Source organism: Megalops cyprinoides, chromosome 10 (assembly GCF_013368585.1).
Source record: "Megalops cyprinoides isolate fMegCyp1 chromosome 10, fMegCyp1.pri, whole genome shotgun sequence".
NCBI classification, from domain to species: Eukaryota; Metazoa; Chordata; class Actinopteri; order Elopiformes; family Megalopidae; genus Megalops; species Megalops cyprinoides.
Window position 1 is genome coordinate 25650475 of NC_050592.1, and position 27068 is coordinate 25677542.

General features: G+C 46.1%; 1 protein-coding gene across 2 annotated transcripts in view; it reads right to left on the minus strand.

Annotated features, from left to right (window-relative positions):
* Positions 1–26622, minus strand: part of hace1 (HECT domain and ankyrin repeat containing E3 ubiquitin protein ligase 1) — a 34371-nt gene extending 7749 nt beyond the window's left edge. Inside the window, exons 1-20 of one of the 2 annotated variants that reach the window (XM_036539414.1) lie at positions 26568–26622; positions 26312–26425; positions 24956–25010; positions 24226–24315; positions 22824–22928; positions 21765–21840; positions 19773–19904; positions 16824–16906; positions 15884–15980; positions 14954–15055; positions 14381–14487; positions 13881–14031; positions 11758–12110; positions 9340–9408; positions 9132–9219; positions 7968–8079; positions 5409–5506; positions 3316–3403; positions 900–1049; positions 122–318 (exon numbers count right to left, since the gene is read on the minus strand). In XM_036539414.1, the coding sequence (XP_036395307.1) occupies positions 122–318; positions 900–1049; positions 3316–3403; positions 5409–5506; positions 7968–8079; positions 9132–9219; positions 9340–9408; positions 11758–12110; positions 13881–14031; positions 14381–14487; positions 14954–15055; positions 15884–15980; positions 16824–16906; positions 19773–19904; positions 21765–21840; positions 22824–22928; positions 24226–24315; positions 24956–25010; positions 26312–26402 (2244 nt within the window). In that variant the 5' untranslated portion in view covers positions 26403–26425; positions 26568–26622. The remainder of the gene's footprint in view (positions 1–121; positions 319–899; positions 1050–3315; positions 3404–5408; positions 5507–7967; positions 8080–9131; positions 9220–9339; positions 9409–11757; positions 12111–13880; positions 14032–14380; positions 14488–14953; positions 15056–15883; positions 15981–16823; positions 16907–19772; positions 19905–21764; positions 21841–22823; positions 22929–24225; positions 24316–24955; positions 25011–26311; positions 26426–26567) is intronic. The other variant, XM_036539413.1, reaches the window with a different exon arrangement.
* Positions 26623–27068: the final 446 nt, after the last annotated feature.

The window sequence follows — 27068 nt, forward strand, 5'->3', positions numbered from 1 at the left end:
GTATACGCACACTCTTAAGTAAACTATATGATAATGGAATACAACAGTGATCGCCTTTAAATGTATTACAACAGCTCTCTGGACCTGTCATGACGGCAACACTTCTGAACTGATTGGTCACCTTGTTGTCCTGGGTGACGAGGATGGCGACTCCGCCCGGTTTCAGCGGGACTTCCTCCATGGCCCCGAACACGTCTGTCTCCACAGAGAAGGTGAGCTCCAGGCCAAGGTCGCTGATGTCATTGTCCAGGATCCACTGCAGGTTCTTGGCATACTCCGGATCAATGGAGGCTACATCCTGGTAGTTTACTGGGATCCCTATACACACACAAAACACACATATTTAATACCTTCATAGGTGTCAACACATGCATGCACACACACACTCAAAAGCACATCAACGTGCACGCACACATAAGCATGCAATTATGATTGAATTTCAAATTTCACGAAAATCAATCAGACATATTTTAAATACTCCTAGTGTACTCAATGATTCCAAACAAAGGTAAAAAAAATAACCAATGGCAGAAGCACAGCACTGCTGACAGACAGGAGGAGTACAGAGGAGAGTGAAAAGGAAAAGTGGAAAAACACTACAGGAATGCACTGATCATAAGAAGTGCATACATCAGAAGGAGCAGCACAGCTATCAGGAGGAGTAGCGCATCTATCAGGAGGAGGGATGCATCTATCAGGAGGAGTAGTGAAGAAACTCTTAGTGTAGCTCTGAGAAACCACTTTATCAGTAAATAATACGCTGGAATGGGACTGTTCCCTGTTGAAAAAGTCGAGAGTTCTACCTTGTTTGTGCTTACAGATGTTTTCCCTAACATGCGCTAAAAGAACAAGCCGGTGCTTTACCCAGTATATGCCTATAAGTGGAGCAAGTGCTTTACCCAGTATGTGCTTGTAGAAGGAGCGGGTGAAGTAGATGTTGACCAGCTGCCGGTGGTACAGCGCCAAGCCAAGGATCTGACCCGCAAACCGGAAGTAGTTCAGGTGATCTGGATTCACAGAGGAGTTACTGTTGGGCTGGAACGTGGTTCCTGGAAGACAAACACACAGGCTAATAATGAACCTAGTCAGTGCAGACTTGCCTCCATTGCTTTCTCCAAGACATATGCAGGTGGCAGGTGGGTGGCAGTGTAGCATAGTGGTTAAGGAGCAGGACTTGTACCCAAAAGGTTGCCGGTTCAATCCCCGCTGGGACACTGCTGCTGTACCCTTGGGCAAGGTACTTAACCCACAATTGCCTCAGTAAATATCCAGCTGTATAAATGGATAACATTGTAAAGAACTGTAACCTATGTAAGTCGCTTTGGATAAAAGCGTCTGCTAAATGAATAAATGTAAATGTAAATGTAAATATGCAGCCTGGAATAGGTAAATAAAGTGAATGTCTCTCTTCAACCAGTTAGGAGGAGAATTCTGATAGCCCTTTCCCCACTACAGAGAAGCGACCACAACATTATGGTCAGGTGCCAAGGGTGGCTGACCTAATCCAGAACGGTTGCTTTTCTCTTGCTTTATCTACAACCAGCGGATAACCTGTCGATAACCTGACCAGACTGAACTTTTTGTACAGGGCAAGGCTGGGGTTTTCCGGAAGAAACTCCCTCTGTCAGTCTCTGTTCCCTCTCCTTTCCATTTACATCCCCAGATTTTAGTGCTGACACTGATGACAGCAGCAAAGTTACAGAGACTCTGACTGCAGCTCGCTTGGTTGACCAAGCTGACATAGGTCAGCGTGACAAAGGACAATGTAAAACCAGCTGAAACCGGAATGACATGGACCAGCCTGGTTCCAACTTTGCGGGGGAAAGGGGTATTAGGGAGAGCCCTGCCGTGGCTGGCAACATCGGCATCTCATTGCAGAGATGCTCTCCACTACAGAGAGAGTGAAAGGGTGTGAATTCACCTTACCCTGTAGAGAGGGAGAAAAAGGAAAAGGTAACACCCTTAAGCATTAGTCTGGTTACAGAATGAGGAGGAAGTCCTTATTAAGGCTAGGCAGGAGACTGCCAATTCCAGCCCAGGCAGCTTTAAGCTTCATGGGTCACCAGCGATGCAATGCTTCAAGTCTTCGGCAGCCTTCTGGGGACCGAACTTAAGACCTCACACCATTGGGCTGGACATGCCACACAGACTCAAGGCCAAGTGACCGCGTGTTCAGGTGCTGAAGGGCACGACCGAGTTCTGTTTCCAGGGCTGCGTGCCAGCTGTGTGTGTCAGCGGGCCCGCTGGGCACGGGGGGGGCGCTGAACGGGCGGGTGCCGGAGGGGGGTGAGATGCACCGCTGACCCAGAGTGAAAACAAGACGTTCACAGCATTCACAAGGGGCCGCGATCACGTCAGAGACCAGCGAGAGAGGGAGAATTCACCGGCACGTTTCAACCTTACACAGACAGCTGGAGGGGGTTGAGGTCTTGATCTGCCCGTCTAAAAACGGCTGCGGATTTTAGCACCTGTCGGAGACAAGGTTCTGCTTCTTTTCAGACAGGCACACATGCTAACACAACCTAGGTAGCTTTCCACTTGAGCTATCTCACAGGTTCAGCTTGCCAGCTACTACAAATAACGGTAAGAGTAAATAATGTATATTCTGGCAGGGCAGTTAGATAAATGCTTTTGTCTCAACTGAGCAAATGCTGCCGGCTGTTTACTGGTTCCATTTTTGCAATACCACCGACAACCTGTAGGGGTCCAGAGTGATGCAACCAAGCACACCTCACAGACACACAACACTGCTATTCGCTGCATTATATTACATCAACTGCCCTTATGCAGGCATCATACACTGCTTACACTTTTATACAGTTGGACATTTACCAAAGCCATTTGGTTAAACACCTTGCTCATAGATACAACAGTAGTGCCTTTTCTGGGAACCAAGAGGCAGCCTTTAGGTTATGAGCCGTTCTTTTCCAATAAGCCAAACAACTGCCATGCACAGACTTCAGAACCATTTGTTGGAATATTAATAAAGAGTAGGATTCTTTACAAATCAATAAAGGGCAGAAAAGAGAGCACGCACTCCTTCTTGACAGGTAGAGAGAGATCACCCACTTGTTTAACTGCTCCAAGAAGGAGTTATGTACTTATGTCCTGTTCACAGAGGGAGTCCAACTCTTACTGCTCCCAGAAGGAGTTATCTACTCCTACTGCTCAAAGAATGACTCATCTGTCGTTACTGCTCCAAGAGGGAGTCATTTAATCTTATTGTTGCAATAGGGACTCATTTAATTACATTGCTTGCAAGAGGGACTCATCTAGTGTTACCACACCGGGTTCTCCCGCAAAGACGACACTCACCATCTGCAGACTGGGTGAACAGAGCGTAGTCAGGGTTGATGATCTCATTGGAGAGGATGTCAAACCACTCCCGCACCACGCCTTGGCCCTGGGGAAGGACAGAGGTCAGAGGTCAGAGGGCGAAAATATTATAGTCAGGACATACACATTACAGTCTCACAGAGGTGGGCAGAGAAACACAAACTTTGGAAATGAAGAGTAAACACCCAGAGACCCGAAGTGCAGAAAGTTTTCAGCTCTTCATCGCTGCAGTCAGCACCTGGCGAGCGTGTTTGCTGCAGTCGATTCGCGTCAGCGGGGGGGGTTCCCGCGGCGTCCGACCGCCCCGCCGCAGGTGAGCACTTTAAAAGCTTATTTTCTTTTCACTCCAAGTTTTTCCAGAGACAAGTAGCAGAAAAAGATTCGACTCAGTCCTGAGGAGCCAGCAAGGCCCTGACCCCTACGACACCCGGGGCGTCTACACACACACACACACACACACAAAACCATCTCCACCGTCACACACCTTCAGAACTCTAAGTTCAACACATTTGCACACACCCACACCCACACCTATAGCCTTGTACACACAAACTCATAAAGCACCAGCTTCACTACATATACACATTTATACACCTTCAACCTCACTCTCTCACTCTCTCTCTCACACACACACACACACACACACACACATACACACACATACACACACATACACACACATACACACACATACACACACACACACACACACAAAAAAACCCACCAGGCATCAGCACAATTCTACTCCCCACTGGCTGTCTGACTAGTCTTCAGTGTCCCACTGGCATCTACAGTGAAAGCTGTTCATGTTTACATCCCAAACCCATCAGTGCTGCACCATCAAAGCCATCACAGGAGAATAACATCACTGCCCCCTGGGAGAGAGCATCTGACATGACCCACCAGAAAGGGGGTCTGTCTGATCTTCAGAACAGAACTTCAAAAATAAACAGGAGTATCTCTACATAAGAGTAATATATGGAGACCAATAACACTACACTGTCACATCAGGAATCAGGTATATCTCTATACTGTGCCATTAGTAAAGAGGAATATCTTTATACTGTGCTGTTAGGAAAGAGGAATATCTTTTCACTGCACCATTAATGATTAGGAATATCTCTACACTGTGGCATTTGGCATCAGGAATAATTACATTGTGCCATTAGGACTGAGGATTAAGGGGCTTCCAGCTGAAGAGCACGTTATAGGCTACACCCACGTTGGAGCTGGGGCTATGTCATTCTGCAGTGAAGGCAAACAGCCTGCTACGGTGGAACACAATTGGCTTCGTTGAGGTGAGTTATTCAGATGATGTCAAAGAGGTATGTCTATCCTTGGTTCCTGGTGCACTGTGGGACTCGCAGTGTGAAATAGTCCAATTTGGCATGCATCAGAGGATTGCACTCACTCTGCCCAAGCAGTCCTGCACAAATGCAGAGGATGTCTGGCTGTAACAAGCCTAATTTACAATCAGGGATTCCAGCGTTAGGAGTGAAAAGGGAGAAAATTACAAAAAGAAAAGCAGGGACGAATGCACGCTGTGAGATTAGGAACATTATGCCGCAGCAGTTAACAGGAATATGTCTACACTGTCGCAGTAAGGCAACAACACCATCACAGGAGTAACCACACCATGTCGTTACACCAGAGAAACAATTACACTGGGACAGATTGCGTGAGGCTGGAAAGCAGGGAGAGTGTGTGTGTGTTTTGCCCACAGAACTCACTTTGTGTTGTAAGTGACAAAAGCTTCTGCAGGCAGAACACTGGCTGGCATTGATTTCTGTCTGGGTCAGGCTGTATGGTGCCTCTCGAAAATCCACTGAGGGGCGAGTGGGAGGTGCCACCCTTACCCCCTACACATTTACGGGAAGGGCAGAGGAAAACAAGAGAGAGGACAGAGGGGAGGAGAAGGGGAGGGGAAGAGGAGGAGAGAGGAGAGGAAAGTAAAGGAAGGGCAAAAGGGTGGGGAGTGTAATGAAAAAGAGGGAGAGGAGGGGAAAAGAGAAAACAGGGGGAAGAGGGAGAAGGTATTGAGAAAGAGAGGAAAAACCTCGTTTGACACTTACCATCCCCTCCTCGCCGTGGAAACGCACAGCGATGCCCTGCTTCAGCTTCTGGTTGCTGGACTTAGACACGACCTCGCAGCTGCTGCGGAAGATGGACTCTGAGCGGGGTGGGGGGGTTGGGGGGGGGGGGGGTGGAGGAAACAACAGGTGTTCACTTACACAGGTGCCTCTCTTCGTTCCACAAAGCCACTGAGGAGATCAAGGAGAGCTGAAAGCACAAGCGGCACTCCACACACACACCCGCCTTCGCCTGAGAGCGTGGGCGATCCGCTCCAACCTTTCCACATCTCACAAATCAGCGAGAATAAATGTTTCGCGTAAATGCGTTTCAGGTGGTTTAACAGGTTTACTAACCAAGCATTCGAGGAGGGCTGGATATAATTAGTCATAAGATTGTTTCAGTTACCCAACAATTACCCAATTTTGTTTTTTAAGGTAATGTACGCATGGACTTGTTGACTTTGGAGCATGAGGTAATTAGTAACAAAGTTTTGGAAACTAATGTCCCTCACTCATTCACCCGCTGAGTGCCCCCCCCCCCCCCCCCAACACATACATACACACACACACACACACACACACACACACACACACACACACACACACACACACGCACACACACACACACGCACACAGAGAAGCAGCTTCATTTTATCATATTTATTTATCATATATTATATATATATTTAAAAGTGGCAGAAAAGGCACTAAGAAGGAAATCTAGCAAAGTAACTACAGGCCTAAAACATGGTGTTGCATGGCCTAAAACATCTTGCTGTTGTAGCCCACGCATTACCAAATGGCAGCATCTCTACAGCTGTTTTCAGTACCACTGCAGAGACAATCCCGGTCTGCAGGTGTTCGCTCGCAGCGCGGTGGAGCGGGCTAAAAATGAACACGGCTACTAGAGGAGCGTGTGTCGGTGAGAGTGTGAGTCAGTGCGTCTGTCAGCAGTTTGAGACAGTGAGTTAGTGAGCCTCTCAGTTTATCTCACCGCAAGCCGCGGCTGCAGCCCTGAGACGGAACATTCCGGTGAAGAGGGCCCTCACACAAAAATCCACTCAGACCCACTCCAAGCCCCTGCCCTCTCCTCCCCACTTAACAAGGACGAAAGCACAGGCCGCACGGCAAACAGAGCACATATTTCACGGAAACCGTCACCATGGAGATCGGGGATACACACACCCCGGACACGGGAGCGGACGCACACATGGCGTGCCACATGCTGTTGGCATGATGGAGGGGCGCTTTGTATGCCATGCTGCGTGTGCCGTTTAAGCCAAACAGGGCTGTTTAAATGTCAGCAGAGAGAGCCAGAGATATCCGTCATAGACACACACAAACCTGCAGGACAAAATGTGCAGACAACATAGCAGAGATCTGCGCGCACACACGCGCGCACACGCGCACACACGCGCACACACGCGCGCACACACGCGCACACACGCGCACACACGCGCACACACGCGCACACACGCGCACACACGCGCACACACGCGCACACACGCGCACACACGCGCACACACACACACACATATTTCTGTCTGTCCTTTGCCACACTTTTACAATACTGAGCGGAGCAGGGATATATAAAAACAAAGCTTTCTCTCTGTGGATTTTCTTCTTTTCCTTTCACAACATGATTACCACACCACTGAAATAACCTTGAAGGGAAAGGGAAACTTCTCGAAAAACCCCGCTCGGGGGCGGGGGGCTGGGGGGAACGGGGCCTGGAGCGCATCTGTGGTCCCCATACGCTTGCATTAGCACAGTCGACGACAGCGTTCCCATAACCCTCCGGGGGCGGGGTGTTTCGATCCCCTCTCTTTTCCCGAAAGCGTCCATCAAAGCGGAGGGGGTGCGTCTGCCGGCTCGCTCTGTCTGGTTTTAATGGGGCCGCAGGCGCGGGGCGCCCCCGCCAAGCTCAGCCTGGGCCCCGCGCCGAAAAAGCAGCTCCCGCCGTCGCTAACGCCGATGATTAAAAACGGGAGGGCGGTCCGTTTTCCCGCAGAGTGGAGAAAACGCGGCGGCGCGGTGCGGAGCGGGCGGAGGAACGCCAGGCTGTGCCCAGACAATGCTTTGAGTTAAAAAAATCACATCCACTTTGAAATATGGGGAAATCTCATGCAGGGACACAGCGCTATGGTCCTTAACAATGGGTAAATATGTGCATTCAAAAAGCAGGGCAGGGGGAAAAAAAAAGCCTAAAAGGCAGAAGATATCCAGGCCAAAAATGACTATCGTTATCGGTACAATTTTGATGCCTGTCGAAGTGATCAAAAGTCAACATGAGGACGATGAGTCAGAGGGGGTGAGAGAGACAGAGCGAGGGGAGAGAGCACAAGAAGACGGAGAGATGAAAGAGAGAAGAGAGGGAAAAGAAGAGAAGTGAGAGAGAGAGAGAAAGAGACAGGAGCACGATGGAGAGAGAGCCAGAAGATGGGGAGAGAGCAGATAAGAGACGAACAGAGAAACAGACAGAATATGCATACAGAAACAGAAAAAGACAGAGAGAGAGAGAGAGAGGGCAGAGGGAGAGAGAGAGAGAAGTGCCGGTACCTCTGTGGATAAGCAGGATGTCGTTCTCGTTGACGGGTCGGTGAACCATGTCGGAGTCCGGCTGGCCAGCCAGCAGGTGTTCATAGAACCACTCGCACCTGTCCTTAAACGGCTGCAGGGGAAGAAACGGAAAAAAAGAAACAGAGGCGGTGAAAAACGACGGCTCATTACAGCTAGTTAGGTCTCGTTAATTACCCACACGCGCCCTCCACGAGGGGAGACGTCCCCGTTTCTGATTCATTATCTCCTCGTTAAACTTTTAAATAATGAACGCGCAAGATATTCCAACTGATAATTAAAATGCCTAAAAAGTGTTGAAATAACATGCCACACGCAGGCGCGCACGCACCAAAAAATGTAATTTGCATGATATTTCAATCACTTTGTCTCACACACCATAATGCCGTGAGGGATAAGGAAAATTGACAGTAGAGGAGTCTTCGGGAGAGAGAAATAAATGAGGGTAAAAAGGATTCTTTCTCCCTGGGGTGAGAGGATACACATTCAAAGGAAAAAAGAGAGTGATGAAATCTGATTGGTCAGTTTGAAACCCATAATTAAAAGAGAGTGTTATTCCCAGCGGGGCCATAATCCAAGGGTAACAGGACCTGCGTCAGAAGAGCAGAAATATGAACACTAAAAGTATACGAATACTAAACGGCAACACAGCACTTAAAATTTATGAACCAATATAACGGGACTTAAGACAAGTGTTATCTCCCGCTTAATAGACGCGGCTTAACGATTCGGTGCCCGTGCCATGTGGATGTGTCAAAGTGACCCGGCGCTGGATTCCGGAGCGTTCCGCCGGGAGCTTTAGTGTACTTTACTGTGCGGGGTAATGCGGCGTGTCGTTTACCAATCCCAGAAGCCAATGAGCTGCGTGCCAATGAAAACTCGCTCACTTTTTTAACCGGTATTTTTGTATTTTTGATTGGTCGGAGGAGTGGAGTTTTGACCTAGCGACAATGGATTGCCTAATACTGGAGCTGCCGATCTGTAAGCATGCACCAGCAGGAGGACAGTTCACCTGTGTTAAATATGTAGTAAACCAGGAGAGTGACTGGGCCTATGTAAAATTTATCTGTATGTTACAACAGGAAAATGACAGAGGCCTATCTAGGCTTTATCTCTACATTTCAACAGAAGGAGTAAGTTGCCTACCTGGGCTTTAATGATGTGCATAAATCTGGACATGAGTTCTGGACATTCCAACAGGAAGTGGAAGTGGTTGAAGATGATCTTGGGGTTCCTGGATAGGGGGGGGAGACATGGAGACAGAAAGAGAGAGGGGGAGGTGTGGGCATTTCGTAAAGGGGCAAGGTGTAGAGTCGCGCTGACCACAGCGAAGGCCAGCGTTCTGTTTACTCACCTCGTGACGAAGCATTTCAGCACCTCGTCGTGCTTGCAGACGAACTCTATGAAGCGAGGAGACGTCATCCTTTGAGAAGAAAAAAGAGAAGGGGAGACAGATGGAGAGAGACAGGGTTAGAGAGAGAGAGAAATACACTCTTTTATAAAAGAATTAATCCACAGGAGACGGGATAATTTTTTTTTTTTAAATGACAATATTTCCCCAAAGAAAAACGGGAGAGTTAAAAAATGAGTTGTTAAATGACGGTGACACCTTTTCATATCACTCACTTAACAGACCGGCAAAGAGAGAGTATTTGATTTATTTTCAAAACCAATATTTCAAAGTTACAGCCTGCATCACTTCATAGTGTTTTCAGAGCGAAGATTGAGTTTTCTGTTTGTTACTGAAGAGCAGTCAGAGAGAAAACTAAGAAAAAGATATCCAATTTCAGCAGGCCAATAACAGTGGCAGACTTCGATGTTAATTAAAAGCCGGTTTAATGATCTAATTAGATCTAATTAGATGGCTTCATAGGTACTGCACTAAAAGACGAGAGTAAAGACACCTTTTACATCTGAGGCATCTTCAGAACAGAGATGCACAAAGGGGGTTTTGATATTGAGCTTTGGAAGACATGCTGACTTTGACAAACAGACAGTCTGATTTTGTAATAATGGTCAGCAGTGGCTTCAGATGCCCTGTCAGCTATTCAGCATCCACTACCGACTGTCCAGTGAAGCGCCTGTACTGTTAGTAACCAGCTTCTTGCATTGCTGTTCCGAACTGTATGCCAACCATACAAGAATCCCAAGCAGCTTTAAAAGGGAACGCTTCCTGGTGAGCGTGCAGCGGGAGACTGCCCACGACGGAGTGGTTCTGACGGCTTTGATCCCCCCTTCAAACGCACATGCATGCATGCGCACACAGACACACGCATACATGCACGCACACACAGACACACGCATGCATGCACGCACACATATGCACACACACCCAGACACACAGACATACATACAAACGCACACAAACACATGTACATACACATACACATGCACGCAGACATGCATGCATGCGCATCACACGCATGCATGAGCGCGCACACACACACACACACACACACACACACACACACACACACACACGCGCGCGCGCGCACTTCTCTGTCCCAGGACGGCTCCTGGGGGGCCACTGTGGAGGTAATGAGATTTCCGGGCGGCACAAGGATACAGCAGGGATAACGGATGACTCGCCCTCAGGGTCGCGGAGGTAATGGAAACGGCTGTGTGAGTTTCAGCGCGTGTGGGACTGAGGTCAGCTGAGGGGCTGCGATGAGTTTCCTTCACCCAACACAGCAATACTGCAATACACCCTGCATTCCAACTAATATACTACAGTACACCGTGCATTTTCACTCATACACTACAACACCCCGCATTTTCACTCGTACACTACAACACACCCCACATTTTTACTCATACACTACTATACACCCTGCATTCTAACTAATGCACTACAGTACGCCCTGCATTATAATACACTACCATACACCCTGAATTTTTATTCATACACTACAGCACACCCTACATTCTAACTAATATGCTACAGTACACCCTGAATTTTTACTCATACACTACAATATACCCTGCATTCTAACTCATACGCTACTACACACCTCAACAGATTCACCCCACACTCATTACCCGTACTTGTACACAACTACAGAACTGACATGTCTTTGTCAATTAGTGTGTCAATAGCAGTGTGCCATCGTGCACTGTGCTTAAATCAGAGGCCGTTACTGAGAAAAAAGCTGTGCAACTGGCCGCTTAGGTAGAAGGGGTGAATTTCGGTCTTGCTGAACAGCAACATGTTTTCGGACATTAGCCATGTGTGAATACCTTGGATTGTACCACTCCATTGTTTTCAAGAAGATTTTTCCATGGCAAAGTTTTGGGCATCACCAAATCATTAAGGTTTTAAACTAAGTGGTTGTCTAGCTGGAATATCCAAGGTTACACCAGTAAGACTCAGCTAAAGCCCAGTTCAGGTCCACACTAAAATCAAAAAGGTATCTACTCCAGGTAGCTCACCTAACACTCAGCTTTCCGTTTCACCAATTAATACTGCCCAAAACAGTTTGTGCTTGAAGAGATGGCGATTTCAATTTTTCATAACACATTACATTAAATTCATTTAGCAGACGCTGTTATCCAGAGCTATTTCAACCACAACAGAACAGAAGTGTATCAATTCAAGTTGAACAGGCAACAGTGTCAGGCCAGGCCAGCAACACCACCAGACCAGTGAGTATGAGCACAACACGTATGAACACGCCTTTAGCCTTCAGCTTTAAGCCTGTTCCTGCAAAGAGGTTAACGTCACAAGCGAGGAAGCTGACGGGAGGAACTTCCTGCGTCTCCAGGACACTCTTACCCCTGCGGCATCTGACAGGAGCAGCACATGTAGAAGGCCTGGATGACGGCGCTGAGGCGGTTGGCGGTCATGGAGATGACGTCCTCGCCGTCGCAGTACGTCTCGGCCGTCACCATGGCGACGTCCGAGTCGAGCGAGGGCCGGCCGGGGGAAGGCAGGACCGGGGTGAGCACGCCGTTGCTGTAGCCCGTCGCCGCGGGGATGGGGGCGGAGGCCGAGGGGTCGGCCTCGCGTTGCTTCAGCAGGAGGGAGGCGATGTCGGCGCCGGAGGCCGGCCCGCTCCGGTTCTTCTGCAACTCGGTGGAGATCAGGACCAGCCACTCGTCCAGGGAGTGCCACAGGAGCTCCAGGGGCTGCAGCGGAGACAGTGCTGTGTGAGCATATACCACCAAACCACAGCCACAACAGTCTAACCACCTAACAAGAGTCAAGCCAACCAGTTATGGTCACACCAGCCAGCCACAGTCAGACCACATTACATTACAGTACTGTCATTTAGCAGACCTTCTTCTCCAGAGCAACTTAAATACAGTAGCTTATGATTTTGTCTGTTTATACGGCTGGATATTTACTGAGGCAATTCTGGGTTAAGTACCATGCCCAAGGGTACAACAGCAGTGTCCTAGTGAGGAATCCAACCAGCAACCTCTTAGTTACGAGCCCTGCTCCTAACCACTACACCACACTGCTGTCCCACCCAACCACGGTCACACCAACAAACCTGTGTCACACTACCAAGCCACTACCACACCAATAAACCAGTCGTGCTAAAGACTCGCGGTCACACCACCCAACCATGTTCAAACGGCAGTCAACCACGGTCATCCACTTCACCACGATCATACCAAACAACCACACTCACACCATCTGACTACCATCATACCACCCCCAAGCTAATGCTCTATATATCACTCCAGCTTCAAAGTAATCCGCTGTTCTATGCAGTCTTATCATACTCACTCCATCTAACTCCGATTTTCAATTCTATCTTTTAATTATCTCCACATTCTCAAACTACATCATCTAATAGCTACATTATGACCATCTAATCATCTTTATACTAAGATTCTTGGCCCTCTCCCACTTTACTCTCTCTCATTTGCTGAAGTCAATGCATCTTCACTTTCACTTCTTACATTATCTAAGAAATCCTCATATCACACTGGAAAAACTGAATTAAAACAAAAACTATTACAAATGAAAAGACTATTCTAAATATGCCTGATCCTGCATATAATTGCCTTGTCCAACAGGACCTTTTAGTAAGAGCCTCCACACTCATCTCCATCTGATCATCTGCACGCTCAGATACAGGAAGCACTCAACTTTAATTCCAGGATAAACCCGCCACCTCAACTGTGCTGTTACCAGCAGAGATTAGAGACCAGGTGGAGACAGGCACCTCAGTCTCAACTTCAAAGCACCTTTTGAGGAATTTATCTGGGAAATGGCGGATTACATGGTTTCCAAAAGCAGTGAGCGTCACAAGAACTCTGCAGGTTTAATATGACCCAACACAAGCACCAGCAGGCAGAGCCAGAACATGGTGCATTAGTGCCCTCTGCTGGAGAATATTACTCACTACTCTCGACAAAACTGAACATTTCTATAACGTATCAGGCCAAAATTGCTGTTGTTCCACCCAGCAGCAAGGGATCGAGGTAAAGCAAACCTGGTGAAAACGGAGCTGTTAGAAAAGGCACCACTTGTGCTTCTGTATGGAAAGCAAGCCAAGACACTGTTTCATTATTAGCACTAAGCACATACTGATCCGAAACACGGCCATCTAGATGGAGTGGGTGCTTTATATCACACCTACCACCTTCCACGGAACTAATTTTCAAATATTCACTTAAGTTCTCCAGACGCTTCTGAATTAGCCTCATATTTTTTAAAATTTTATAACAGTAGGAAAAGGTGTGATCTTGTTTAAGGAAATCAGCAAAGCAGGAGGAAAATACCCTCACGCTAACTGCCTTAAAATATCACCAGTTGTGGAGCATGCATCTGTCACTCTCAGTAACCCACTTCCTGTCGGAGGAAGGTTTTCAGTCCCGAATAAGACTGATCCATCTCTTTTCCTCCCTCTTTCTCTGTCTCTGTCTCTGCCGGGCAACTCTCACCTTCAACACCTGGCTCTTGGGCGTCTTGTTCCCGTTATAGCCCATGTCGTTCCCATTGTTAGGAGAGGAGGGGCCCAGGCGGAAGACGTGGCAGAATATCCTCACAATCCTCAGCAGACTCTTCATCTGGGCCTCGTAGTTACTGGACAAACTGGACAGAGAGGGGAGGAGCAACACTGTGACATTCTTCCTATGAACAGAGTCCGGGTGAGCAACGACACAGCTAAGCCACAGCGGATGGGGTGCCATCTGAGTACACTGCCCGGGGACACAAACCGGGCAGAGTGAAGCTTCCCGAAGCTTGCGATAGGTGGAGTCGCCCTGTCAATCACTGACCTGACTTACTGTACTCTCCCCAGAGCACAACAGGATAATTGCTTGAAACCAGGGAGTCTCAAGTAAGTCATGACAGCTCCACCCATTCTGGGGTTCCTGAAGCCTCACTAGTAGAGTGGCGGGGTCAAGCCATGAGGGCGGAGCTTCACGTCGCTGGGCGGTACCTCAGGAGCTTGTGTCCGTTGGTGGTGGCCACCTCGGCCAGGCTGGTCAGGATCTTCTGGTAGTGCAGCTCGCTCTGCTGGGAGACGTGCTCCAGGACCTGCCGCAGCTGGGGATGAGCACAGATGCTGTTACCCACACACACCATCAAAACGCATATACACAAGGACACAAACGCAGACAGACACACTAAAAAGTCATTTAGCCATGTGCATGCATTCAGTCTCTCTCACACACACACCTACTTACACATGTACTACATCGCTAAGACAGGATCACAAATCAGAACATATGCACAGATGCACAGGAGTCACACACACCCGCATACATGCACATACACACACACACACACATTTCGTATTCAAACATGCACCACTTACACATGATCAAACTCATGATCTCATGATCAAACTCAAGAACAAAGACACATGTAAAAAACGCGGCACATGACCACGCACAGTTTTTTAGCCACATGCATTCATGCAGACATCATCATAATCAGACTATCCAGCAAACACCCGTGCATACAGCGGGACACAGACACACATAGTGGAGGAGTGAAAGAGAAAGGGTACCATGTTCTCCTTGATGTCATCGTTCTGTGTCATCTGGATGAGGGTCTGGAACAGCCTGCTGTGGTGCTGAATGAGGATCTCACATGTCTCACCGTAACCTCCCTGAGCAAGGACACAGTCATGTCTCACTGTAACCTCCCTGAGCAAGGACACAGTCATGTCTCACTGTAACCTCTCTGAGCAAAGACACAGTCATGTCTTACCGTTACCTCCCTGAGCAAAGACACAGTCATGTCTCACTGTAAACTCGCTGAGCAAAGACACAGTCATGTCTCACTGTAACCTCTCTGAGCAAAGACACAGTCATGTCTCACTGTAACCTCCCTGAGCAAGGACACAGTCATGTCTCACTGTAACTTCCTCGAGCAAAGACACAGTCATGTCTCACTGTAACCTCTCTGAGCAAAGACACAGTCATGTCTTACCGTTACCTCCCTGAGCAAAGACACAGTCATGTCTGACCGTAACCTGCCTGAGCAAGGGCACAGTTACGTGTCTCACTGTAAACTCTCTGAGCAAAGACACAGTCATGTCTTACCGTAACCTGCCTGAGCAAGGACACAGTTATCACACAGAGCTCAAACAAGAGAGTCTGATAGGTCAAGTGCATAATAATGACAATACAGTCTATCCAACAGCAGAGACGCAGTATCTGATTCAGATCAGTCTTGAGATATCCGACTCTGTATCTGTACTTTAAAGAAAAACCTGTGCCCCTGCGCTCTTGGACAAGAGCCAGCTGTGAGAGCAAGAGCTCATAAATATTCATTAACAGCGAGACGCTACCCATTTGGCTCTGATTATAATCACTGCGGATATGTGAATAATTACCGATACAGCACAATGTAACAAAGCTCATGATGTGTGTAATCATAATTATCAAAGGTGTGAGGGCGTGTCCCCGCCCCGCCGGGAGGCGCGCCCCCTCACCTGCACACACAGGTCCAGCGGCGTCACCCCGTTCTTGTCCGGCAGGTACTTGGCCCCCCGGGAGAGGAGAATCTGCGCCGTGTCTCTCTGACCGTGACTGGAAGACAGAACAGGGAACAGCCTTGGAAATGCGGTCACGCTTCCTCTCTGACCGTGAGTGCATGTGAAACACCGGTGCTCAATTCAGATAAATGGTTGGCAAAAAAAAAAACATAAATAGCTGGTTGTTTTTGAAAGATGTTTTAGTTGACATGTTGTCTAACTTTTATGTGAACACCATATTCACATTCATTATTTTTTGATCATCAGTCCTGGTCCCCTTAAGACAAAAAAGTGCCAAAAAATGCTGAAACAGAGCCAGACATTCCAAAGGCCTTAATACTGTGTAAAATGTCCATGTTTTATCGGAAACTCATTCAAATAGAATGCTCTAGGCACAAAATGAGGGAATGTTGCTTTGGTATCTTTTCACTCCACCTAGGCGTCACCTTATGTGTCATCAAGTTGTTTGTCAGATAAGGGGCAACAAATAGCTTCATATCCTTTACAGTCTGTACCAGGACAAAATGTCCACCAGGAAAGACGATGTCACTGATATTTCACAACCGGTCAGTGTAACAGTATCCTGTATTTCCCTCCCATTTCCTCCTGAGTATTGCATATGCACTGTATTACTCATTCAAGCAGTATGATCTCAAGCACTGGGCAGCACTGTAGCATAGGTAGCTCCAGGTAAAGGTTGCCAGTTCGACTCCCCACTGGCGCACTGTTGTTGTACCCTTGGGCAAGGTAGTTAACCCAGAAATGCCTCCATAAATATCTAGCTGTATAAATGGGTAACATTATAACCTATGTTTAAGCCACTCTGGACAAGAGCATTTACTAAATGCCATTAATATAATGTAATGTATTGAGCAAAGTGCAGGGACTGGACTCTTACCTGCAGGCAAAGTACAGGGGTGTGGCGCCAGAGACATTTGGCCGGTTGATGTCCGCACCACTATCCAGAAGGCAGAGCACCGTCTGACAACACAGACCAGACAAATCATCACTCACTCACACACACACACACACACACACACACACACACACACACACACACACACACACACACACAGAGTGTACGCCCTCTCTCTGCTGCTGTATTCAAGAGCCAGGTACCAGAGCTGAACTGCTTTAGTAAATAATTGGCTATAAAAATGGGTAGCACGTAAAATGGAAGCTAGGTAAGGTAAGCTCGTCACCAATGCAATGCAGTATCAATTTTCATGTAACATTAAAATGAGCATGTCACATCTGAGGTGCCTGGCGTCTAAGGGCCTTTTCCGATCCTCCCCACATCATTCTCCCAGTCATCCCAGTAGCCCCACACCTTGATTACCAATTAGAATTCAGTCACAGCTTGACAATGTAATTGTTCGACTCCTTTCTACACAAGCAGCTGGTCGGACCCACCCTGCTGTCCACAGCACAGGCACTCAGGACAGTGAGCGGGGCCGGGGCCTTGGGTGCAAGAGCCGCCCAGCAGGGGCCTCTAATTCACACCTCCATCTCGCTCTCTCGCTCTCTCCCATTCTCTCTCTCTCTCTCTCTCTCTCTCTCTCTCTCTCTCTCTCTCTCTCTCTCTCTCTCTCTCTCTCTCTCTCTCTCTCTCTCTCTCTCTCTCATTATAAACTCAGCTACCTACATCAGGGCCAAATGATTCCAATTTAATCTCTTGATGAAGGCATTACGGGAGCACATAGAGTATGAATATTTTAACCCCCCCGAGAACTGATCTGATCGATTAGCACGTCCTTAAATGAAAATGGGAGATCCATTGTCTGTACTGCATATCTATATCTGTGACATAATATAGCCTTGCTGGTAAATCATTATAAATATCTTAAAAAGTTCAAACCAATTCACTTGGGGGAACTGCACTTATAGCTGTAACGAAAACCAACATACACAAGACCTAGGGAGCCCAAGAAAGAGGCAGTACATGTACAGTACGCAATGCATGAACACTTTACTAGCGAATATATTCAAATTACTTCTCAGTACCAGTGATACAGTCCAGTTAACCCTGAAAACTTGTGCGTGTGTATGATGCTAGCTCTGTCTTATCCTGCTCTGGGTTTCTCTGTTGTCCTATGTATCAGACCATCACGTCACCACCACCACTTCGGGATGCTGGTCTGATGTACTTGTTTGAGATGGTTCGCGGGCCCTTCCTCTCTAGCTTAACTCAGAGCACTCCTCAGTTCCCCTTTCGTCCGGGGTCGTCCTCAGGCCCGGTTCCGAGCCACCTCACCTTGATGTCTGCGTACTGGAGCAGCCCTTAATGCCAAGGGCCTAAATGGAAACACTGGAAATCCGCCAACAAACCCAAGTGAGTGTCATCCTCCTCTTACCCACAAGCCACTACTTCAGTTTTTTTGTTGTTGTTGTTGTTGTTGATTACTTGCCAAATGCACTTATTTGATAAAGTGCTGAGCGGGGTAATTGGTGCTACCTCAGGGACGGCCACTGTAATTTGCGATCAAACACAGGCGCGCTGCTGCTGTGCCCTCATCTCCGGATCAGGGCTCGAGCAGAAACAAAGAGCAGCTATTCTGAGGTCAGTAGTTCAAAGAGTTTGTAAACAAGAGAAAAGTAAAGAACATATCAATTATTGCTTTGCACTTGCGTTGAGTGACGCTTCTAGCATGTGAAGCATCCTATAAAACAGCCACCTATACATTTATTCCTCACTCAGCAGGAAATGTAAGCACCTTTATTACTCCCCTTCAGTGCCATATAAGAACCTGGCAGTGGCTGCCCACTCTGGTGTGAGTTTGCCCCATGGTAACATGGACCCCTGCAATATTGCGCAGTGGGCATGGGGCTTACGTCACCATGACTTTCACCTTTTTAATGCCTAAAAGCAGACCAAAAAGCTCCATTTTAACATCAGCTGACCATGGCGCACGCTTCTTTTTTTGTGGCTTGCCTTCATAAGTGTCTTTTCTTTTGCCTGAGACACCTGCCCTAACCCATGCAAGTGGCAAGGAACGCTGCTTTTTGACTTATTTTTACCCGGTAGTTGCAAGCCTGCTCTGCTGATCTCCAGCTGTTGCCTTTCAATCTACAGGTGCCCCCTGAACCACTTGTCTCACAGCCCATGGTGGCAAGATATACTTGCATCCCCTTCCAAGCAGGCTTGCTATTGTACCAATAGCCTTGCATTTCTTTGTAATGAACACTGAAATGTGGCAGATTGAACTTTTTTGTGAACCTCTGAATTGCGGAGGTCGAAGACCATTTGTCTGCAGTCTGCAGAGAGCCCTCTAACCTCAGCAGTGATGATGCAGGCTGCTAATAAATCTCTTCTGTGTTACCTCCTTTCATCCCAAGGACACAGAAAGTCTGGATGCTTCTATATAGTTTCAGATACTTCCACTGAACTGTGATGAAGCATCACTGCTGTAGTACATTAGTTCTGTTGGATACTGTTTAAGACATTTATTTATTAAGATTATTGAATATGTGTATAATTTATTCCTTAATATGGTATAAATATCAGCTACCCTCATGTTTTCTAGAATGAATCTCATTATTTGCAAACAGTATCACTTTGTTCTATGTAATTCTATTAAGATCAAAGAATAAGATGGCAAAAATTCAGCAGCAAGAAATAATCCAACAAGTACATTTTTTGTTGTATCATGTAGGGCACTATAGGGCACTGTATATAATAATACAGTGATGATTACAATGATAATACAATGTTATAATGTTATGGAAAGATATCTGACTGTTTGAACAGATCAATACACGCATACACAGACACCACTGATTTAAAGGGAGAGATGGGGTAGACTTGGCAGGGTGTGACAGAGGTGTGGATTTAATGCTTTAAACTTACGGTCTTGTGGCCGTTCTGGCAGGCCACATGCAGGGCGGTCTGGCCCATGGCATCCTCCACATCCACATTGGTCACATGCTGGACCAGGTCATGCAGCAGCTCTGTCCGCCCATTGACCGCAAGCCAGTGTATCTGCAGACAGAGGGAGAGAGAGTGACCAGGGAGAGAGGCGTCTGTAACGCTGTATCTACAAAGAGAGAGAGCAAGTAAGTAAGGGATGGTGGGGTTTGTATCAGTATGTCTGCAGACAGAGAGACAGTGACCAGGAGGAACAAGGGTCTGTGCCAATAGTTCAAACCCTGATCCTCTCATGCCTGGACTACTCTAAATCCCTCCTTGCTTGTCTTCCTGCCTGTAGCTAATCCAGAACACAGCTGCATGACTTGTCTCCAAACTCCCTAAACGTAATCAAGTCACACCTCTTACTTCACTTCACTGGCTTCCTGTTATCACTCGCATCAAGTTGAAAACCTTGGTGCTAGCATACAGGACAGTGAATGGGACAGCCCCCGATCATCCTTCAGACCGTATATTCCGCCCAGATCACTACACTTTGCAACCTCGGAGCAACTGATGGTTCCCTTTGCGACGGGGTCAGTCCTGTCAGCCACAATGCCTATCTGGACTGGTCCCTCAGTGGTGGAATGAACTTCTGAGGAGGACCACTGGGATCTAGTGACTGTGTGATATATGGTAGCGTATGTACATGACTTCCCTTAGTTTTCTAGGCTGTCTAGTTTCAGGTTGGCACAAGTTATCTTGTGGTACTGCTTAAATGATATTGTGCTCACGCTCCCCGGCCTGGGAGTGTTGTTACTCTGGTCTGACACTGTTACACATTCAACTTGGATGGACACACTTCTGTGCTCTTGCTCTGGATAAGAGCATCTTCTAAGTGAATGTAATGTAATGTCTCTAGAGAAAGAGACAGAGGGAGTTACAGCGGGGTGTTTTGGTTTGTGCCCACTACTTCTGACCTATCTGCTGAGTTCCAATTTAGTTCTGTCTACTGGGTTAAACTGAGAATGACCTTGCTATGCACAAACCTCCACCATAAGATGGACTGAGAGATATCTATTCAACAAAATAAGACAATGTTCTACCACCCAGCTCTAGAGAGCCAGAGAAATCCCTCTCTCCTCAGCAGAAGATTTTTTAATCAACATATCACCACAAATTTACAGAGAAATCTCAAAGGGCCTTCCTGAATTAGAGAAACAAAGATGTGAAAGTAAAGCAAAACAGATATACTGCAGCAAAGAGCTTGGAGCAATGAGCCACAATGAAGTCCATATATCAAAATAAATACAGGTGGCTTTAAAATAGCACTACATAAAAGCAGGTCATACGAAAGTGGAGCTGTAAAGCTAGGTTTTGAGGCCGGGCTTAAAAGATGCGAGCAAGGACGCAGCCGCTAACTAGCCTGCGCGCTTGTTGCGGAGGTGGGCTATGGGTGAACAAATGGAAAACAAGAGACCCGCAGCACTGGACCCGAATAAGGCCGTTCACTGCTCAGTTAGACTGACTGATTGATAATCGGGCTTAATTGGACCGCATGACCTTTTCCTCAGGACTTGGGCCAGGGTGTGAAACTCAAATCCCTGACAACACGGGTGTGGGCTGCTTTTGGCCCTACACCTCCTCAATGGACCAGTTCCAGTTTGCTTCACAAAAAAATAATACATTACCAGTGAAGAAAGCACATGCGCCCTGTATTGTACTGTGGTGCACTGTGGGAAATTTATTAGTGTAAGCATATGCGGCTGATAGGCTAACTGGGCCAATGAAGACGGGGTAATCAGTTGGAACAAAAAACAGACTGCGCATTGGCCTTCCAAGGGACTGGGTTTGATACATCCAGTTCAGAGAAAGCAGGGCTGCAGACCCCGAGGGAAGGATGTGCAGCATCTATGTTCATGCACGCGCGCGCACACACACACACACACACACACACAAACAGATAAAACACATACAGATAAAACACAGACTTACTGCAGTTAGTCCCTCATTGTTACAGATGTTGACGTCTGCGTTGTACTCCAAAAGTCTGCCCATACACTTCTTCTGTCTGCAGGGTGAGAGAGACCAACGGACAGAGAAGGGGGGGAAGGAGAGGGAAGGGACAGTAAGAGAGAATGAGAGCATGAGAGAGGGAGGAGGGAGGAGGGCACAGAAAGGAACACAGGGAAAGAGAGAGTGGAGAAAGAATGGAGGAAACAGGGGAGGTTATGGGCCTGTAGACAAGACACTATAGCTATTCAAGCACCTCCAAACCACCTTTTCTCTTCTACATTATCACTATCATAATCATGAACCAGACATAACACAAAAGCACTTGTTAGCATCAGCAAGCCACTGTAAACTTAAAGCAAATCTGTTATAATTACTGTACCACCCACCATGAAATTTTCCAAAAAAAAAAAAATCAACTCATAAAGTTTTTTTCCTTGCTCACTGCCTTCAACTCCAACCAGTTTTGAAATCTCTGGTGTTCAGTTTGGGAACAAAATGTGCTTGCATTCTCCACTCCTGGCAGTAGGTGGCAGCAGTACATTGACTTTAAGGATGCATTCACACAACCCTAAAAACATCCAGTTTAAACCCTGCTATGTGCTCACATATCCATGCTTTGGCACTGCTGCAGTGAGGACCCCACCCAGCAAAACTCACAACCCCACTTCAGCAGAGGAACATCGCAATTAAGAGAGATCAAGGATCAATTCTATGGAAAAACCAAGTTCCACGGGGTTTGGTTTTGTATTTACTTTGTAGTTTTGTAGTTCATGGATGGCATTACTGTAGCATAACAGTAACAAGTGAGTCTTGGATTACTATACAAGCCATGCTGCTGCTACATGTGTATTAAAGATGATGCTGGACTTCAGACACCAAACTTTCACAAATTTTCTCTCACATCTCAGTCTGCGTAAATACAATGACATTAACTATGTTGTATGTAGGACAAAATTGTGACCTTGAAACCAGTACGTTTTTTGGAAGTTTAGTCAATATTGGACAGCACTGTGTAGCATTCAGTTAAATTTCTATTACCCGTTCCTTGCAGCCAGGTGCAGGGGAGTGCAGCCAGAGATGTCCTGGTAGTTGGGATTTGCTCCTTTCTTCAGTAGAAGGACCAGACACTCCACCGATCCACAGCTGGTCACAGACCACAGCACAGATTTAACCAGTCACTTACAGTATGCAGTAATTAGAGACACTGATTGGCAATGACTTTCTTACTACGTTGTGCACTTGTGGTGATATTTAAGAGTTAAGCACATAAAGATTGACCACAGAACAGCTCCATTTCATTAATGAAGGCAGCATGCTGAAATGAGTGATTTTTTTAAGGCCCAGTCACACACAGACACTATATATAATATAATTAATACAGAGAACCATAACTGTAAAGATGGAAAAAAAATCAAACTGCTCAAATCAATAAGGGAGGTTGCAAAGCAATGACAACTATGAAATTGACCTTGATCAATAATGACTGATACTGCTGTTGTTGCTTTCAGAACAATTTTATAGCTGTGGTTTCAACAACAAAATACTGCTGACCAATCACAGCTCTGTAAAAAAATAATGTAAAAAATGCAGGCTCACTGTTGTGATCAGTCTTCTATGTATAAGGTGCTACTTAAAATAGAGAAAAAGCTCCCTTGAAAAACAAAGAGTTGTGCTGTATGCGGAAACCATGCCCGTTTCCAAGGAAGCCTTGTGAACAAAGAGGGTTGTGTGGGTGGTGACAAGAACTCCGTGGAGATGAATGGTAGCTACCTACACAGCTAGCTAATTAGCAAGCCAAATATGTTACCTTTTAACAAATGACACTCCACGGGTGTCTTCTCTCAAGCCAAAGTACAAAGGAAAAGAAGCTAACTGACAGGTGCGTTGACCTATATACCATTCTTTGGTGTGGCTGTATTTTGTTGTCATTAACTCTACAGTTACAGTAGTTACAGTGCACAACTGTGACCAAGGCATCAGCCTTCTCTAAACTGTAAACAATTCATTGAGAGAGGATCTTTTATGATCATAGTTAACCAGTCATTCCACCAGCCAAGACAGAGGAAGAGGTAGAGAGTGAGGGACAGGCATGAGAATACAATGTGCCCAGCGCACCTACATATAATCCAGTAGACTGTAACTCTGCAGAACTTGCTTGCATTGCAGTATTAGACTAGGAAGTACTGGTCACTCATTGATTGTTGGACCTTATTGTTGATGACATAATCGATTTGCTCAGATCCACCAGAAACGGTGCCATAGTGAGAATATCTCCATCTAGCATCACATGCAAAGGACTGCTACAGTACATCTTTCCAGTCTCATCTCCTTGAATTGCATGCTGCAAGGGCAGCAACAGGGACTATGCTGTTGCTCCGATGCTGAATGGTGAATAAAGCAACGGTCAGCGCTGGGCCGTAATGAGGCCGGCGCTCCTTACTTGGCAGCGATGTGAAGCAGGCTCCTCTTCACACGCCCAAAGGCGTAGTTCACGTCAAACTTTGAGTTTAACAGCAACTCTGAGACCGACCTTCAGACGAGACGAAAAACAGTGTTGGAAATGCAGCACATTAATACTATTGTATCACCTATATATCACGTAGCATTAATATGATTGTTAAACAAGCAGCATCGATTACAGTTGACACCACTGCAGCAATTACCAAAAACCATTAATAACATTAACCGTATTATAAATTACCAATATTTTACTGATAATGCATTTCATTATTTGTTTCACTTTCGAAGCTCTGATCATGAGGAAATTACAATGCTATCTTACTAAAATACAATAAATGTGCACCACAGGATGTTTTCAGAGCAACATACCTACTATTTGCACACATATACCCTAATAATGATTAATCCAATGAGTAAATAGCATATTTATATATATATAATACTTCAACCTACTTATATCTATACGTACATCAGCCCTACACACTTTCCTACTCGCATTTGGCACACACATACACACACACACACACACACACACACACACACACACACACACACAGTTCTTTTAGCCTGCAATCCCAAAAACCCAACCTCTTACTACCCACAAGCAAGGGTGACATCACCAAGAGTGCATCTTCTCAAAAAGCAATGTCAGCATGTTGTCTCTGCATGAGATCACAGTTCCCCAAGGAACTCCATTACCCAGAACCCACCTGTGCTGGTCCGCCATAACCATTGGCATGAGTGTGTACACAGCCGTCTCATTGTCTGTGGAAAAGGAGTGTATGGAAATGTAATATTATACTTCATAAAGAGGCTGACAGTTTCATTCATTCATTAAACACAAAGGGTTTCTTTTTTTGAGAACTTCTTACCCAGCATGTACTTAAAACTAATACGAAAATAGGGAAGTTATCAAAGAACCATTTTGCCCATGTATGAGTATGCCCCTGATTCATCAGAGACATATCTCTGACAGAACAGGTTGTTCAACACTACACTGTGTGAGGATAGCAACATGCTTCTGTATGGGAATTATGTCACATACCACCCAAATTACTACTTGAAATGAAATACCATCAACCTGAATAAACACTTATGTCTCATCAGATAGTTACATATAGAAGATAGAGTAACTGAATGACATCAAAAAAAGTAGTTATCATTAGCAAGATGTCATACATCTTAAATGTGAGGGTTCTGTGGCTACAGAAACAACTGAATTCAATGGCCGCTCGTGCCAAGTGGATTAATTTGATCTTTGTAATGTCCCATACCATCAAGACAGGAGTGGCATTTGTCATTTTTAAAGGGAAAGCAGTTACCTAGCTGGACAACTATGTTAATCGCATACTACATTACTAACACTTCACATGGCTTGGTTATGTGCAAAGCCTTAGGGGTTTGATTTATTTTTTAAACGTCTGAACCTACCAACACTGGCTAGCTGACTAACGGTATTACCGCATAATACAGGCAAGGTTGAATTTGTCTTTTACCGCACATATTCGGTATTCAGTGGGCTTCTTATTCAGATGCTTTGTATTTAGTGTTAGTTTAAAAAAAACCCGTAAAAAAAAAACGTTTATCACATAAAACAAACCATCTGAAAAGGACGCCGTGACGAATACGCTAACTTCATTCTTGTATATTATAGCACTAATATTCACTAGCGAATCATAATTTAACGTTACATCATTAACATCTTCTTTGTACTTTTAAAGCTATGTTGGTTAGCTCTTAGTAAGCTAGATAATGTAGTTGCAAGTGAGCATAACGCAATGCTAGCCCCCTCGCTAGCCAGCCACTGTGTGACCTAAGGAATGCATCGGTTGAAAACTAATCGACGTCGTCGATATGAATATTTGCTTATCAAAACATCAACGTAACTACCTATTCTATACACCAAACCATTTAACCAATACAAGTGAGTTAGCTGGCTAACTAGCCTTGTTGCCTGGCAACTTTTCATTGGCCTGGTACAAATGTAGCTAACAATATCGGCCATGTGACATGTCTTTAAGTAAAATGTAACCATTAACGTGGTTTAGGTGTGTTGATATTATTACCCTCCGGTAGTTCCACGGTCCTGGCACGGCGGAGTGAGCGCGTAAGCCGATTCAGCTGTACGTTCAACTGCTCCATCGCTCGTTCCATCATAGGCGCCAATCTACCGGGAGAAACTGGAAAAATAAGCACTTATCACGCTTATTCTTTCTGTATTACAGCGGTTTCTATCCCGGCATAATCCATTTAGCTAAGCAGTTCGCATTGATATCAACGTCCGATGATTCAGAACGGAAAACAACGCTTCCTACTACTCACAGCCTTTGATTCATTCAGCATTTCCTTGTGGTGGACATTCTTACTTCCTGTTTTGATTGCATCGAGTTGCAATGGAGTCTGGGTATTATCGTTCTCATTGCTGAGAATGCGCACGTATTACATAATTAGGCTATGTGGAAATACAGTTTTATTGTATCCATATATAGCCTATATTGGTGCGTGTGTTGTAATTTCTGTGCAATTAGTCATGCGCATAAAATTGCAAACACAGAGAAAAGCGATTCGGTTTCCTCACCTCAACCAAATGCTTCTCCTGTTTATACTATATTTTCGTGGGCGGGGGGGGGGGGGGTCTTATGCTTGGGGAGAACGATTTGGAATTAATGTAATTCACACTGCTGTCGCATAATAATAACAGTAAATCTTAAAGTTACCAACTTCAATGTGTCCGTTTCCTTAATTTCTGCGTTATGAACCTAACGTGTTTTGTGATCTAATGCCCGGCGCTGAATCTCTCCGTGACCTATAGTGGTGGTCCAG